Here is a 16666-nt window from a genome sequence, read left to right on the forward strand (position 1 = left end):
GATCACAAATGCAGACATGGTTTTATGTTTACGCAGCGCAATACGCAACGCAACGCGTAAAAAGACAGTATAAGTCATTATAATCAGTAATTATGTCCCCCCTGGATGCAGCAAATGCCTCGTTTATAATGGGTTTTACTGGTTTTGTCTCGGGGCGCATCACCGGCGCACAGGCACTCGTCGCACACACGGCATCACAATATGGTAAGGGGAGTAACATTTCCGTCACACGCTTGAGGTATTCGGCCAATCACAACGCACTGGATAGCTGGCCAATCAGAGCACACCTCGCTTTTCAGAACGATGAGCTTTGTAAAAATCGACGCGTTTCAGAAAGGCAGGGCATAGAGGAGAAACAATAATGTACAGTATGTGGAAAATAATGTGTTTTTTTAACTTTAAACCGCATAAACACATTGCATTACACCAAATACACAAAATGATGTTCTTTTAGCAACGTCATATGACCCCTTTAACAAAAAAAAACAACAAAAAAAGTTTTGATGCCAAGGACCCCCAAATATGATGATCCCTTTGCAACAGACCCCTTTCCTAAAAGTATAAATAGAGCTAAATTTCATGTATATAGATTTATTTATGCTGTTTAGTATTTATTTGTACAAAAGCCAAAGACATTAAGTTAACAGCATATATTTTTGCGTATTTTTATGTATTTCTTATTACTATGAAAATAATGTATAAACATGAACAAACTTTTTTAATTCAGATTTTAATTATTATTCAAATTAATAATGTTCTAGGGAGAGTGTTAAAATGTTACACATATTTACGAAATATTTTACATAAACACTTGACAGCCCTAAAAATACACTTTTATTTTTTCATTTTCTTTATTTCAGATGTTTAAAACGAATTGGAATACATGAAAATAGAAACAAATGTTGGTATACATATAGAAATATTAAATGAATATGGATAACATAGCTGAGAAAATGTGAATTTGATGCGAAATATCTACAGTAAGTTCATATTAGGATGGCTGGCTTTTGATCGCAGCGTTTGGTATCTTAACAGATCTGAGCACAGTTTGAGACCACTGAGATCTTATCTGAAACTAGAAACACATATGAGATGACCCGGGTCTTTTTCTCAAAAGAAACAATTCTGAGAAGCAGGAGACTATTGAGATACATAGTATGTTGTATGTTTGGGATATTTTTTTCCTATGGAGTACTTTTAAAAAAAAAAAGACGGGGCATGTTACATGTGCCACTCAGTGATGTGACTTTTATTGTTTACTGTTACAGACACATTTACAGTGTGAACTTGAGTCCCTAGTTGTCAGTTAATTAGTAATGAACATTGTGTAGCAGAAATACCAGACTGATGACCTTGAAAAATGCTTGTCTTACTTCCAAACACTGGAAGAAACACTATGCCTTTGTTTGTCTTCATTATATATATTTTTTCTCTTGTATCCTCTTTGTTTCTGTTGTTGGCAACTGTAATTACGTTTTTCAAATAGCAGCTAGCGTCTGAAAGTGATTTTATCATGCTTACATAACAGAAAACCATGTTCATTTCCTATTCGGCTCTGTTTTTGTTTTAGCATTGTGTAGTGGACACGTACTTGAACTCAAAACTCAGACGGTTCAGGAGACAGCCTTCCCCTTCCTTCTATTGGTTATGCAATGCTTGTAACAATCGCTATTGTGTTCTGTGAAGGAAAGTTACCAGCAAGAATGTATAAAAGAATTGACTTCCAGTTTCCATGCACATGATTTTGGGATAAAAGTACAAGGCACCGGACATTTGTATTATTATCTCATATGCAACAATAAACATCCATTATTTCAGAGTTATGATTATTGTAAGCATTAAAGTGTAACTCTAGGAGCTCGATTGAGCTTGACCAAGAAAAAAATCCAGTCCCCATGCTTTGAAACTGGGCAAATGTTTCAGTGATCCAGTGGAAAACCCTTGTGATACGTCTGTACTCATATGTGTGTTTGACAGCCAGTCTCAATGAATATCCCCACTTTTTTCCAGACCACAGTCATCGAGTATGTCAAACCTTCTGATCTCAAGAAGGACATGAATGAGACTTTCAAGGAGAAGTTTCCTCACATTCGTCTAACACTGAGCAAGATCAGAAGGTAAGAATGTTGCTATCCAGTTCTTCTTATGTTGATAAAGCAGTCTACATGCTAAACATTTAATGCCAAGTATTTAAATTTGGCAGTGATGTACAAAAAACCCTTGCATCACAACATCAAGTATTTTCATGGCTAAATAACACTGGCATTTTTAAAATCTAGTTAATACTGTGTGACATGCAATATCGTTTAGAGATGGATGTCATAAAGAGACATTTATTGAGAAATGTGTTTTTTAAGCAAAAAAAAATTTTGGATTCTGTTTTATGTTTTTTATCGTACAATATTGTATTTGGAAATTCAAACAATTAATGTTGTTTTATTGCTTTTTAATGTGGTGTGAAGTAAGTTAATAATACAATATTTATAGTCTTAATGTTTGAATAAATCTGTCAAATAAATTAAATACATTTTCTCAATAAATAAATAAATCATATCTCAGCAATGTTTTGGAGTAGAATAAAACATAACACTCAAAATGTAGTTCTGGTTAAAAATAATTCAAAAGGATCTTTCAGATTACATAAATGTTACATCATTTCTACATATCCTACAATATCTGAAACAACCAAATGTTGTTTTCTGACATCACATTGCCAATCCTTGGAAAGCAGTGAAGAATTGAAATAATTCAGTTATTCAATCAGGATTTAATCCTTAACACAGGTCTTAATACTTTGCAGAGTTAAGATTGGGTGTAATTTGGAATCAAACCCAACCAATGGCCAAATTTTTCACATGCAGCAAGTGTGAATACCAAAAATGTTTGCCAGCTAAACAAAGCAGATTGTGGTTTTATAAACCAGCTCTTGATTTCTTATGAGCTGCTAAGAAGAAAAGGTAGAATGAACAGGATGATATCAAGGGTTTCATCTAATTGTTTTTGATGTATTTACTGTACAAGTGTGTACAAGGACTTGTGACAAGCCTTTTATAAATATTTACAATATTCCATAACATCTGAGTAACCCGCGTACTGATGGTCGTGGCCTATTGTATTGTTCTAGCCTGAAGAGAGAGATCCGTAAACTAGCTCACGAGGAGTGTGGCTACGAGGAGTCCACGGTGGCCATGGCCTTCGTTTACTTTGAGAAGCTGGTGCTCCAGGGTAAACTCAACAAACAGAACCGCAAACTCTGCACGGGGGCCTGCGTCCTCCTCGCAGCCAAGATCGGAGGAGACTTAAAGAAACACGAGGTCAAGCTTCTGATTGATGTGAGTTTATCTTTGCACACTGACTCTTTTAGCTCCTTACCTGAAGGTCCCAAATTGAGGGCTTGCGACCACAGCTACTAAACAGATGTTATTCACTCAACAGTCCTTAAGATTGATGCTTTGTCTCTGAATAACAAACGTGGCTATAGTGGCACATCTGACAAAAGGAGCATTCTTTAAATCTCATTACTCTGTATTTTTGAATGTTTCTGTGTTGTGTAACGATGGTCTTTTAATTGCTGTTATATAATGAGAACTCTTGATCTCTTTCGCTTTAGAAACTGGAGGAGAGGTTTAGGGTGAACCGTCGAGAGCTGATAGCCTTTGAGTTCCCCGTTCTCGTGGCTCTAGAGTTCAACCTGCATCTTCCAGAGCATGAAGTCATGCCCCATTATAGACGCCTTCTGCAAAACTCCTAGCGACAGCCCCATCAGGGGAGAGTCCTCCTTCTCTCCTGATCTTCTCATCCCAGAAACCCCCTATGCACATCGCCAACGTCCACTATCATCTCCAGATGTTGGAATAAAGACACTTTTCCACTGTTCTCTTTTCAGCCAAAGTGACAACTCTATATTGAAAGTTTGTTTCCGCTCCAAGAAGCTACTTTCTAAAGGGAATACCTTTTCCTGGACTGTTGATTTCTCAGTTTACTGAGGACATTTTAAAGTGTTCATTTGTTTCCCACTTACAGGGTTGTAAGTGTAAAAGTGTCAAGTGTTAAAAGGACTAGCAAAAATTCTGTCATCATTTGCTCACCCCCATCATTCTCAATTTGTATGCTGTTATTTTTTTCCGTGAAACACAAAAAGAAAACTTTTGAAGAATCTTCCTGTTGTTCTTTTCCATACATTGACAGTTTTTAGTGACAATGGCAGTCAAGCTCCAAAAACACACCATAAAATACTTCTGAAGCCATACAACAACTTTTTGTGAAGAGAATCATTTCTATAATTTCTCAAGGATGGTTCACCCAACAATTAAAATCATTCCAAACGTGTATAACTTTCTAAGTTTTTGTCTATACAGTGAAAGTCCACTGGGTCCAAGAAATATGGATAAGACATTTTTTCAAAAATATCAACTTGTGTTCCAAAGAGGAAGGAAAGTCATCCAGGTTTGGAACGAGTAGATGATGACAGAATTTTCATTTGTGTAAAATATCCCTTTAAAAATTATTAACTGAAAATTCACCAAAACACTGAAATTTCCATTGTGTTGCATGAAAAAAGAACAGCATATCGGTTGGGCCATTGAGTAAAACGAGTCGAGGTTGAGCCAATCATGACGGAACTTTTATAGTTTGACTTTTCACAAAACTGGCCATTTCTATCAAGTTTAGAATGTTTGATTTTACATTCTTTCTAGAGGTTACAGTATTCCTGTATTTTTCCATTCTTCTTCATATTTCCTTAATCCCAAACAGGGCCATCCTTAGCTGATGCGGGGCCCGGTGCGTGGTAGGGAGCGGGGCCCCCCTCGGTCTGTTCGCCGCGGGGCCCGGTGCGACCACACCAGTTGCACCCCCCTAAGGACGGCCCTGGTCCCAAAGTTTGACACTCTGCCAAATCTGACTAATTTCACTGCACTCGATCACTCTCGGTTGAAAGCCTTAAGAAAATAGTCGAATGATCCTGAACTCTGGCAAGTATGTGACTGTTCCTTATGTACGACAAGTGCACTTTTCAAGTCTTGTGAATGGCAGACCTTTATGGCATCTGCAGAAGCTGTAGGTGGAGGGGTTTTCATCTCATTTCAATTCATTTCAGCCAGCAGTCCCTCTGTTAGTGTAACCACCAAGCAAAAATATGTTGCGGACAGTAACAGCGGCATCTGTGGTGGGACTTTTATACAGTTCTTAAGGGGTACATTTACGTACCCCTGTCGTTGTTTTTTACCCTTGTGTGTTGACTTTGACAGTTTCGTGTGGTGTGGCTTGCTGCACTCATGGTTACTGTAGTCGTGCTCTATGTTAGAGTGGATTCTGAGCACATTTGTAGTGCTACACTGTATGAAGCAACATCAGGTCATAACGCTATTTTGCCTAACTAGGCTCAACAGTGGCGGGAATAAAATGTGTATGACTAATATGCTACGGTGTTGACTAATGCATGTACACCAAAGCAGTGTTAAACTTGCGTTTGACTTGTAAACGTTTCTTTTTGAGAATATGTTTTGATTTGATGATTGTTTTAAATCCGTTTCCTCTGAACCAGATATTTTCTATCACCATCGGTGGTACAGAATTGTGTGTAAGTTGAATTTTATCTCACAGCGCACAGACTGTGTTACTACGTTCATAATCCCATTTTTAAATATGTAAAGTGTATAACGTTCACTATGCACTACTCAGTTCCATAAATCGGTTATAAACAACAGTTAGAGATTGATGCAAAATCAAATCAGTTGAGAAGTATCTAATAGCAGGAGTTAAACTTACTTTTAGAAGAGTAATGGCAAACTTGCATTTAACCATTTAACTCTAAAATAAATAATGCCTAGAATGTGAAGAGTTATAAAAGAACAAGATTTGGCCTTGTGAAATGCACTTTAGGATTTGTTAGCAAGTGACTGGGATGCCCAAAACAGATGAAGCATTTGTACAATGCAGATACATTTGTGTAAATATGCTGCTTTGCTTTTTCAATAAAAAGCTACATTTTGAATATGTGTCATCATCGGATATTTGATTTGATGTAAGTTCTCAATGATGCATCAATATAATTAATATATTGATATAACCTTCTTACTTGCTCAGTTAGACCTTTGTCATTTTAAATATTTTGCCTAATTTAGAGAAATTTCAGAGTACACGTCTGTAGCCTTTGATCCTTTAACAGTCACTACAACAGTTTTTTTTTTCTTGGTAGTTCTAACATTTCATTTAAAAGGTTTTTGACCTCAACAAATAGATAGGGGTGAGTGAGAGTTTTTTTTATTATTATAATTCGTTTTTTCTTTCTTGTTCTTTTTTGGTTTGTAACATTGTGAATGCTTTTTGGCTTCTGCACTTTGTTTAATTTAATTCTTTGGCTGTAATCACTAGGTAATTCAAAGAAATTATCTAATTTATTATTAGAAGCTGGCTTAATTAAAAAGAGAAAAAATAATGTGCGATATATAGATAACAGGCCTTAAACCATGAAAACCCATGATGGGTTCATTTCCGTTAAACAGGAAATGCTGTGTAACTCCATTCTTCATTTGTGACCAAATGTTGAAACAAACTTTAGAGAAGTTTCCCCAACACCCATCTTGGTGATTTTAACATTCATATAGACACTCTGCGCTTACATCATCTCCTTCAGCTGCTCTCTCTCTCCCCTACAAGTGTTATAGAGAACACTTCTATTTACAATGGACTGTAGCGCATTATCTTACTGGTTATCTTGATACAGTATGTCAATACCACAGTATGTCAAACAATCACTACCACAATTTCTTAAACACCAGCTCCTCTAGCTCCTACTTACTAGGGACCACAAATAACTCTTTGCTTTATTAGTCTGCAGTTTACCTGGTAAATATATTTTAATGACATTTAAGTTATTTGTTTGACAGTTGCTTTTATCCAAACGGCTCACAACAGACATTTTAGCCAACTTGACTTACTGAAGCTAATTTTGATTTGTCAAACCTTAATTTTGATCCCTGCTTCTGACGTCACGAGAATGGTCTACTGTTTCGCCTCAGTTTTTTACTCCAATATCTGCAGATAACAACATCCACCCTGAACTCCACTTTCTCAATACGACTTAATGCTTAGTAGAAGAAACCTGTTGGGTTCTGCTAATTCATGCTCCACAACGTAGAAGATTCAGTCAACTGGCCTCTTGTACAAGCGCTATTCCTTCTTCATGTGTATCTGCCACATTCCCTCAATGCCTCAAAACAACCCGTGTTTGACCACTGCAAACTCTTATGTTATACCTCAACTGCACTGACTGCCAGAATCAACTTCAAGACAATTCCAATGGCATTAACTCTGGTGCTTTCAATCCTTCATCAAACAGTAGCCTACACCCAAGCCGATAAATACATTTGAATCAACTCGCCACCCTCTCCCATCTGTCCACATGACATCCATTTCATCTATGAACTCCCAGACACTAACAGAACATAGATGACTCACCAGTAATATATTTCACACTCAAACTAAAATCAAAAACACTCTACACAAGTATGCGACAGCAGACATTAAGGCTTGGCCAGTGCATTGCAAGTGTGTGGTCTTGTTACATATGTTGTTGTGTTAGTGTTGCAGTAACAAACCCCAGTATTCAAATGGAAAGATAAAGTTTCCTTCAAAAGTCTGAGCTGTAGTGTCAAGTAACTAAATACCTGTTGAAAACTTAACTTGCTCAGCAATATTCTCAAGTAGAAGATGCATGCACAGAAGTGGACTCTTCAAGTTTACTCGGCTAGATTAATTGGTCTGCATGGACATCAACAGACTATGCTGATGCCAAAAATGATGTCAGACACATTGTCCGTGAGATGGCGCAAAAGTATACTTCGGGCTTATACTTATATTAACATGCAGAGTTCTAAATGAGCAACAGCATGTTTTGCGAAGTAGAGCTACAGTCATCTGTCTAGGTCAAGGGTTTCCAATCTTGCTTGGAGGGATAGAGTTTAAGTCCTACAGAGTTTAGCTCTAACCTGCCACAACACACTTACCTGGAAGTTTCTAGTACGTTAACATTACATTTACATTTATTCATTTGGCAGATGCTTTTATCCAAAGTGACTTACAATTGAGGATTTACAAGCGATTTACCATAAGATGGCAATAAACACAAGAAGTGCCCGTTATACAAGGTTTCAGTCATCGTTCAAAATAGTTAATAGCTAGGGATAAGGATAGTAAGAGAACAGAAAAAGCGAAGGCATAGAATTTGGAGTTAGGTAGGTAATTCCACCAACAGGGGAAGGTGAAAGATAATGTCCTGGAGAGTGATTTTGTGCCTCTCTGCAATGGGACAAGCTGCCGATCGTTTACCGACCGCAGGCTTCTGGAGGGGATGTAGATGTTTAGGAGAAAGCGGAGGTAGGAGGGTGCGGAGCCCGTGGCTGTTCTGTAGTCAAGCACCAATGATGAACTTGATGCGAGCCGCAACTGGTAGCCAGTGCAGAGAGATGAGAAGCGGTGTGACATGGGCTCTCTTGGGCTAATTGAAAACAAGACGTGCTGCTGCATTTTGAATCATTTGCAGAGTAATCCTAAAGACCTTGATTAGCTGGTTCAAGTGTATTTAATTAAGACTGGAGCTAAACTCTGCAGAACAGTGGCCCTTCAAGAGCAGGATTTGACACCCCTTGTCTAAGAAATCTAATATTTGAAGGATGAAATACACATTGTTTGTCACATTCAATGCCGAGGTTGCTTGGAGTACAATTCAGCTTGTATACATGCTGGATGAAACTGAGCTTTGGCCCTGTGCCAGATGGCAAACTTCGCACTTGGGGTCTTGCTGACTTACAATGGCTGTTGTATATATGCGCATGTCCATGAAGTCCACAGGACTGCAAGGCAGGGGTCTTCAACCCTCCTCATAGAGAGCTAGCTTGCTGCAGACGTCAGTTCCAGCCCTGCTCCAACACACCTGCCTGTAATTTACAGCTAACTCTGAAAACTGTGATTAGCTTGTTAATGTGTGTTTGATTGGGCTTGGAGCTGAACTCTGCAGTATGGTAGCTCTCCAGGAGCATGGTTGTCCCATTGCTCATTTTAAGTTTCAGAAGTAGGGTTTCCCCCTATGTGGCTGTTATGCACCTTTGACCCAACAGTCAAAACCACACTACATCACAAAAGTGTGGAGTCGTACAGTACTGTACTTGACTGTACTAAAGCATAAAATCACTGCAATATGTTTGCAGATATTTAGGAACCATGCTAAGTTCACATATTTGTTTCTCTGAAAAACAACGCTACAGTCAGTTATTCAGCTTTGAAATGTGCATTTTGTGTCAGAATGTCTGTTTTTGGTTTGGTCTGCGTGATTTCGCCCACTGCCAGTTTACCCAATAGGAGTTCAACATCCCAGGTTGCCAGTTGGCAGAAAATACAGCATATTGCAGCCACTGAAGCCAGCAAATGACCTGAGTCAGAGATTGCAAATTCTACTCGACCTAAAAAGTCTCAGCATCCATCTAACAAGCTCTGGTCTAGTGTTGTCTAGCTCTGGTCTAGTGAGCGGTGTTGAGCAGATTCTTAAACAGCGCTAATTGGTCATTGTGATTGGCTACAATGATCATCGCTCAACAGTGCTCAAATCTTAGCAGGAAATGGATGTTTTTAAAATGTCAGTACCGAATGGTATCGCGGTCTATGAACAAGTACATATTAAGCACTGATAAAACAACTTACACCTTACACTGTAAGGCTCATTGGCTAGCATTTTCAGTTTCACTTGCATCTGGCAACCAGCATGAGCGTCGAGGTCTGAGGAGGAAGGGCGGGAGAAGCTCTCCAATATATTATATAAGACTGCGGTTCCCATTTTAACCACTAGCTGGTAGGCGATTTCGGAGAGGCTAGCAATAGCAAGCTATCTTTTAAAGCATAAGATCTCACCCTACCCGAATAATCAGTCTCCAAAGCCACACCTCCTCCAAAACACATGAACGCGCTCAGGCAGGCCAGAGGCTAACCAGCGACACGATGAGAGACGACATTGGTCAAGGGTTGAATGCAACGCTGTCAGATTACCTCATGTCTCAATCACTGGAGAAAAAATCATTACAGTACAAAGTGCATAATATTACAATAATAATGCCTTCCATTCTTACTTGGTCTGCAGGAGCTAAATGGAACACGTTGATGTATCATGTATCATGTCTGTGCGAACAGGGTGCGAAAGTATGCAAATACATGTGTTGACAGGCAGGTAGGACAGCCTGTTGTAGCCCTTGGACTAAGGGTTAGGATTGGACAAACATTTTATGGTCCTATACGCCTTCCACAGACAATATGAATACATATAAATACATTTAGACCACTTAACTTAGTGATTGCTATCGGGAGAGACTTTCAACAACAACAACAACAACAAAAAAAACGTTTTAGACACTGGTGCAGTGTTTAAAACGTGCAGGACTAAAACATGAAACTAAATGGAACTAATTTTTTTAAAAGGTGTAGATTCAACAAACATACAACAGTCTTATCAAGTTATCAACCTCACATTTCCAGCTCTCCTGACTAACATTGCTCTTCCATCACTATTATTTGCACTTTCAAGCAACAGTGCATGTTCTTGATGTTCCGTCTGGTTCTTGAGGCACACCCTTCACACTTGACTTATATTCTTAACTGCACGTTCTGGTAATTGGCACTGATATGAGGAACACATTCTGACTTTGGCAAGAAAACATGCAAAACACAAATACACAATTCCACTCTTGTTTTCATAAGAATAAAAGTGTTATCACCAAATTTCTCTTTACCAGAAAGTAATAGATAAGAATTTTTGAACGTAACGTCTGTTTATGACGAGTGGCCAGCTGATGCTGACACATATTGCAGAGATTAAGTCTGTTATTTGACAGGTGAGCAAACACTCCATTGTTCAGTGTTATGGGCTGATTTCATCAGCACTAAATGCCTGATGACAGCTATCCTTTCAACCATAAACTAATAAATACAATAAAACCACACAATGCACATTAGCCAAAGGTGTAGGATTTGAATCTAAATAAGACCAGAACTACTTCATTTTCGTTCGGTCATTTCATCCAAAAACATACTTCCATACTATTCAGAAAATAGGCGTATCCGTCAGAATTTGAAGTAAAATACAGTTCTTAGTTAAATGTGTGTAAATAACAAGTCACTAATAGTTTGTAATAGGAACTTCAGAGCAGCAGCCAAAACATCAGATGGGCTCTGGAAATGTTGTTCCCATAGCTCTGATGCAATCGAGAAAGGGTTTCAAGCAGAGAATGAATTCTGACACAGTTCCAAGGTAAACAAGGCCCGGTCACACCGGTCTCATGCGGTGATAAAAACAAACACACGGGCCTGACTGCGGACACGGTGTATGTAGCTTAGCCCTATCCATTCACCAACTAATTCCCCCTTCAGCCTGCAATAAAAGCCCTTTCCTGATTTGAAATTCCTGAATCTTTCCTGGGCACGCATTGGTCACCCTCATTGTGGAGAAATATGTGTAAATGGTCAAGGTATGCATGCGTCCGTTCGCTTCCTTTTCAAATGGTCGGAATTTTGGCTGAGGTGGCAATTTATCTCCTTCCTCTGTCTGCGGTGACTCAGTTTTACCCTCTTGGTTCCGCTCCGTGTGCCTTTATAAGGCAGTTTGTAAACAAGGAAGTGCTTGAAAGCATTTTCAATAGGCCTAATTGAATGTGGCCTTGTGAGGTTTGGCCAGAGGTGGCTCTGAATGAAGAAGCTCTCCAATATTTTGGATTTGGACTGCAGTTCCCATTTTAACCACTAGCTGGTAGGCGATTTCGGAGAGGCTAGCAATAGCAAGCTATCTTTTAAAGCATAAGATCTCACCCTACCCGAATAATCAGTCTCCAAAGCCACACCTCCTCCAAAACACATGAACGCGCTCAGGCAGGCCAGAGGCTAACCAGCGACACGATGAGAGACGACATTGGTCAAGGGTTGAATGCAACGCTGTCAGATTACCTCATGTCTCAATCACTGGAGAAAAAATCATTACAGTACAAAGTGCATAATATTACAATAATAATGCCTTCCATTCTTACTTGGTCTGCAGGAGCTAAATGGAACACGTTGATGTATCATGTATCATGTCTGTGCGAACAGGGTGCGAAAGTATGCAAATACATGTGTTGACAGGCAGGTAGGACAGCCTGTTGTAGCCCTTGGACTAAGGGTTAGGATTGGACAAACATTTTATGGTCCTATACGCCTTCCACAGACAATATGAATACATATAAATACATTTAGACCACTTAACTTAGTGATTGCTATCGGGAGAGACTTTCATCAACAACAACAACAACAAAAAAAACGTTTTAGACACTGGTGCAGTGTTTAAAACGTGCAGGACTAAAACATGAAACTAAACGGAACTAATTTTTTTAAAAGGTGTAGATTCAACAAACATACAACAGTCTTATCAAGTTATCAACCTCACATTTCCAGCTCTCCTGACTAACATTGCTCTTCCATCACTATTATTTGCACTTTCAAGCAACAGTGCATGTTCTTGATGTTCCGTCTGGTTCTTGAGGCACACCCTTCACACTTGACTTATATTCTTAACTGCACGTTCTGGTAATTGGCACTGATATGAGGAACACATTCTGACTTTGGCAAGAAAACATGCAAAACACAAATACACAATTCCACTCTTGTTTTCATAAGAATAAAAGTGTTATCACCAAATTTCTCTTTACCAGAAAGTAATAGATAAGAATTTTTGAACGTAACGTCTGTTTATGACGAGTGGCCAGCTGATGCTGACACATATTGCAGAGATTAAGTCTGTTATTTGACAGGTGAGCAAACACTCCATTGTTCAGTGTTATGGGCTGATTTCATCAGCACTAAATGCCTGATGACAGCTATCCTTTCAACCATAAACTAATAAATACAATAAAACCACACAATGCACATTAGCCAAAGGTGTAGGATTTGAATCTAAATAAGACCAGAACTACTTCATTTTCGTTCGGTCATTTCATCCAAAAACATACTTCCATACTATTCAGAAAATAGGCGTATCCGTCAGAATTTGAAGTAAAATACAGTTCTTAGTTAAATGTGTGTAAATAACAAGTCACTAATAGTTTGTAATAGGAACTTCAGAGCAGCAGCCAAAACATCAGATGGGCTCTGGAAATGTTGTTCCCATAGCTCTGATGCAATCGAGAAAGGGTTTCAAGCAGAGAATGAATTCTGACACAGTTCCAAGGTAAACAAGGCCCGGTCACACCGGTCTCATGCGGTGATAAAAACAAACACACGGGCCTGACTGCGGACACGGTGTATGTAGCTTAGCCCTATCCATTCACCAACTAATTCCCCCTTCAGCCTGCAATAAAAGCCCTTTCCTGATTTGAAATTCCTGAATCTTTCCTGGGCACGCATTGGTCACCCTCATTGTGGAGAAATATGTGTAAATGGTCAAGGTATGCATGCGTCCGTTCGCTTCCTTTTCAAATGGTCGGAATTTTGGCTGAGGTGGCAATTTATCTCCTTCCTCTGTCTGCGGTGACTCAGTTTTACCCTCTTGGTTCCGCTCCGTGTGCCTTTATAAGGCAGTTTGTAAACAAGGAAGTGCTTGAAAGCATTTTCAATAGGCCTAATTGAATGTGGCCTTGTGAGGTTTGGCCAGAGGTGGCTCTGAATGAAACAACACACAATGGCTTCCCGGGAAAGCACTGCAGATGGGCCCATGAATCTGATCCCTGCCTCCTGCACTTGAGATGGCTATCCAGTTCCTTTCTCTCCACTCGTGGCCTGTTCTCCTGTCAAATGACCCCAGTAACTGTGAGCCAATGACGCAAAAACAAGACACTGAATTCCAGACACTTATTTATTAATGGCTCTGTGAAATCGTTTGGGCCCCACATTACAGGTGCCGAATTCTAGTCAATTTAATTTAGAAGAAGGAAAAGGTACAAGAATATGTTTGCAATTTGGTTTTGAATTACTGGTTAAAAATAGAAATAAAAGCAAGTATAAAATGTATAGTTTAAACCTAAAAAAATTGGGGTAAAAATGTTGCCATTTTAAATACTATATTGGGAAGGTCAGCAGGGGAGGGTGATTTCTATTTTGATATCTGCAGCTTTTACACTTTATTATTATTAATAAAAGTAGTAGTATTGCTATTTAAAGAATGTAAGAACCATTTGTTGTCAAATTTGACTTTCATTTGACTATAGGGCCTTTCTAACACAGTTGAAATGTAAAATTTAGTTTGCATATTGTTGTGCCGTATCAGAATCAGAATCAGAATCAGAATGAGCTTTATTGCCAGGTATGTTTACACATACGAGGAATTTGTTTTCGTGACAGAAGCTCCACAGTGCAACAGAATGACAGTGACAGAACAAAAAACACAGATAAAAAGTAAAAAAAAATCCAGATTGTTGAGACTGCACCTTAGCCAGCTCTTGCTGTATTGCAAGTTTGGTCATAGTGTTTCTTAAGACGATGAGCAGAGGCGGACAGTAACTAAGTACATTTACTTGAGTATTGTACTTAAGTACACTTTTTGAGTATCTGTGGTTTTTAACATTCTAAAAGCTCTTTATTCCAAAGATACTACAAGCTAGTAGGTGTAATGTATTGTAAGTTGCTTCAGAAGTATTGCAAGTATTACGTACAACAATAAAACAGTGCATTGACATAAAAAAGGAAATTGACTTTTGGTACTTGAGTACTTTTAAAAGCAAGTACTTCTGTACTTTTACTTAAGTAAAAATCTGTCTTTACAACTTTTACTTGTAATGGAGTAATATTTGACCAGCAGTATCTGTACTTTCACTCGAGTAATGGAGTTGAGTACTTTGTCCGCCTCTGACGATGAGTGTGTGATTGGTGAACATTGCCTGTGCAAGTGTAACATTGATATAATCAGCTTATGCAGAAGTGAAGTTTATGACTGTGTGTTCTCCTTTAACCTCTAGTTAATCACCAACATTAACCTCTAGTTAATCACCAACACCAATAGCAATGTTCAGAGTGACACCAGACAGTCCCTTTAGTGGCATTTCGATGTATAATTATAGAAATGAAGAATTCATTTCAATAACTTTGTCTTTGTTACAGTTTTAATCATAGCATGATTCCAAGCATTTTTGGAAAGCATGCAAGAACAAATGGGGGGGAGGATTTCTTTCCCTTGTAGAAATGTTACTTTTATCTGTACAGGAGAACCCTGTCTTTACTGCCAGCCTAAACCAGAGGAAATCAATATTTTATTGTCTCTCCACCACATGGGCCAAGATAGAAACATTAATAAATGATGAATTGGCAGCTAGTATGACAACAACTCTTTGGAGGCAGTCAGCTCAGGTCAGGCACTGCCATAGCTTTTGTACTGCACAATGTCTAGTTTGACTCATTTATCAGTATTATTATAATGTTTGTGTTTTAACATAAGTCTGTTTTCCATAGCCCTTTAATTCACTTGACTGTGTGCACAACAAATGATCATCTTAAGTGTTAAAACAGATTTACCAGGGTTGGCATATCATAAAAGCTAAACAAACAAAATGTTAAAAATAATATGCATAATGGTGCATTTGTAGTGTATTTACAGAGCAGAGATATGTAGGTCATTCTGGATGTGTGTAGGCACCGATTCATTTTTTCTTAGTTTTGCAGTTCAGATGAAAGCCCATGTACGTGGCGCCACCGCACGGTTAAAATAAAAACAGCAATTTGCCGAGTACTGTAGTGTATTGGAATTCACTGGAAAATAATGCTGATAGATCCTTGTCTGACAATATGATTACCGTACCTGAGAATGTTTTATTCCTGATAATACTTCGGCAGTCATGTCGTGTGCTTTCTATCCGATGTCTAGAATCAAAACTAACGATGCCAGATTCGAGAATTGATCGTTGTAATTCAGTCATTCTTGAGAAGTGGGACAAAGCAGGGTGCAAAATTGAAAAAAATAAAACCTTGTACTCAGACAAATGAAACTACATTTATGTATCTTGTATGTACTAAGCTACTGAGCTATGCTTTGATACAACCTCCCAACTTTTCTCTTTTTTAACAAAATGTGCTTTTTTACCTCAGACTGTGTAATATACTTTCAACTTTATCTTTAACAGCATTCAAGATGTTTTTAACATTTCAAAACACATCCTCGTGTTAGCAGACAGATTACACTTTCACATGTGACCAACAATTCCACAACAAATATAAAATATCATAATGAAATATTATCAAAATATTCAACTGACGGAGGTGACACATCTGACGGTGGTGACGAAAACCTGAATTTGTAGTCATTTTAACTATCAAATACATTGAATCAGTCAATTACTGTATTAAAACAAACACAACAAACAGAAAATCTTATGGTGGTGACATCTGATGGTGTTGACAAATTTGGCATTTCTTTCACAAAACCAATGGAGTTCATGTAGTAGCCATTTTATTATGTTCTGTTGATGCTAGATGCTAATGGAACCTGCTTCAGGAAAATAAAATGATCTAAATATTTCAAATAATGTCCTCAGAAATTGGAAGATGGTGTTGACATATCATGGTTGTGACACCCCTGTTGAAAAAAACAGCATATGCTGGTTAGGTATGTTTTGACGCTGGGGTGGTGGTTTAAGCTGGTCCTTTGCTGGTTTATGCTGGTCCTTTG

At 38.4% G+C, this 16666-nt stretch overlaps 1 protein-coding gene across 2 annotated transcripts in view; it reads left to right on the top strand.

Annotated features, from left to right (window-relative positions):
- LOC107681774 (CDK5 and ABL1 enzyme substrate 1-like) overlaps nucleotides 1–4312 on the top strand; it is a 27032-nt gene extending 22720 nt beyond the window's left edge. For both annotated transcript variants that reach the window (XM_016478096.1, XM_016478097.1), the window contains 3 exons: nucleotides 2011–2117; nucleotides 3125–3332; nucleotides 3611–4312. In XM_016478096.1, the coding sequence (XP_016333582.1) occupies nucleotides 2011–2117; nucleotides 3125–3332; nucleotides 3611–3751 (456 nt within the window). In that variant the 3' untranslated portion in view covers nucleotides 3752–4312. The remainder of the gene's footprint in view (nucleotides 1–2010; nucleotides 2118–3124; nucleotides 3333–3610) is intronic.
- Nucleotides 4313–16666: the final 12354 nt, after the last annotated feature.

This window comes from Sinocyclocheilus anshuiensis, unplaced genomic scaffold, assembly GCF_001515605.1.
Source record: "Sinocyclocheilus anshuiensis isolate Anshui unplaced genomic scaffold, SAMN03320099.WGS_v1.1 scaffold436, whole genome shotgun sequence".
NCBI classification, from domain to species: domain Eukaryota; kingdom Metazoa; phylum Chordata; class Actinopteri; order Cypriniformes; family Cyprinidae; genus Sinocyclocheilus; species Sinocyclocheilus anshuiensis.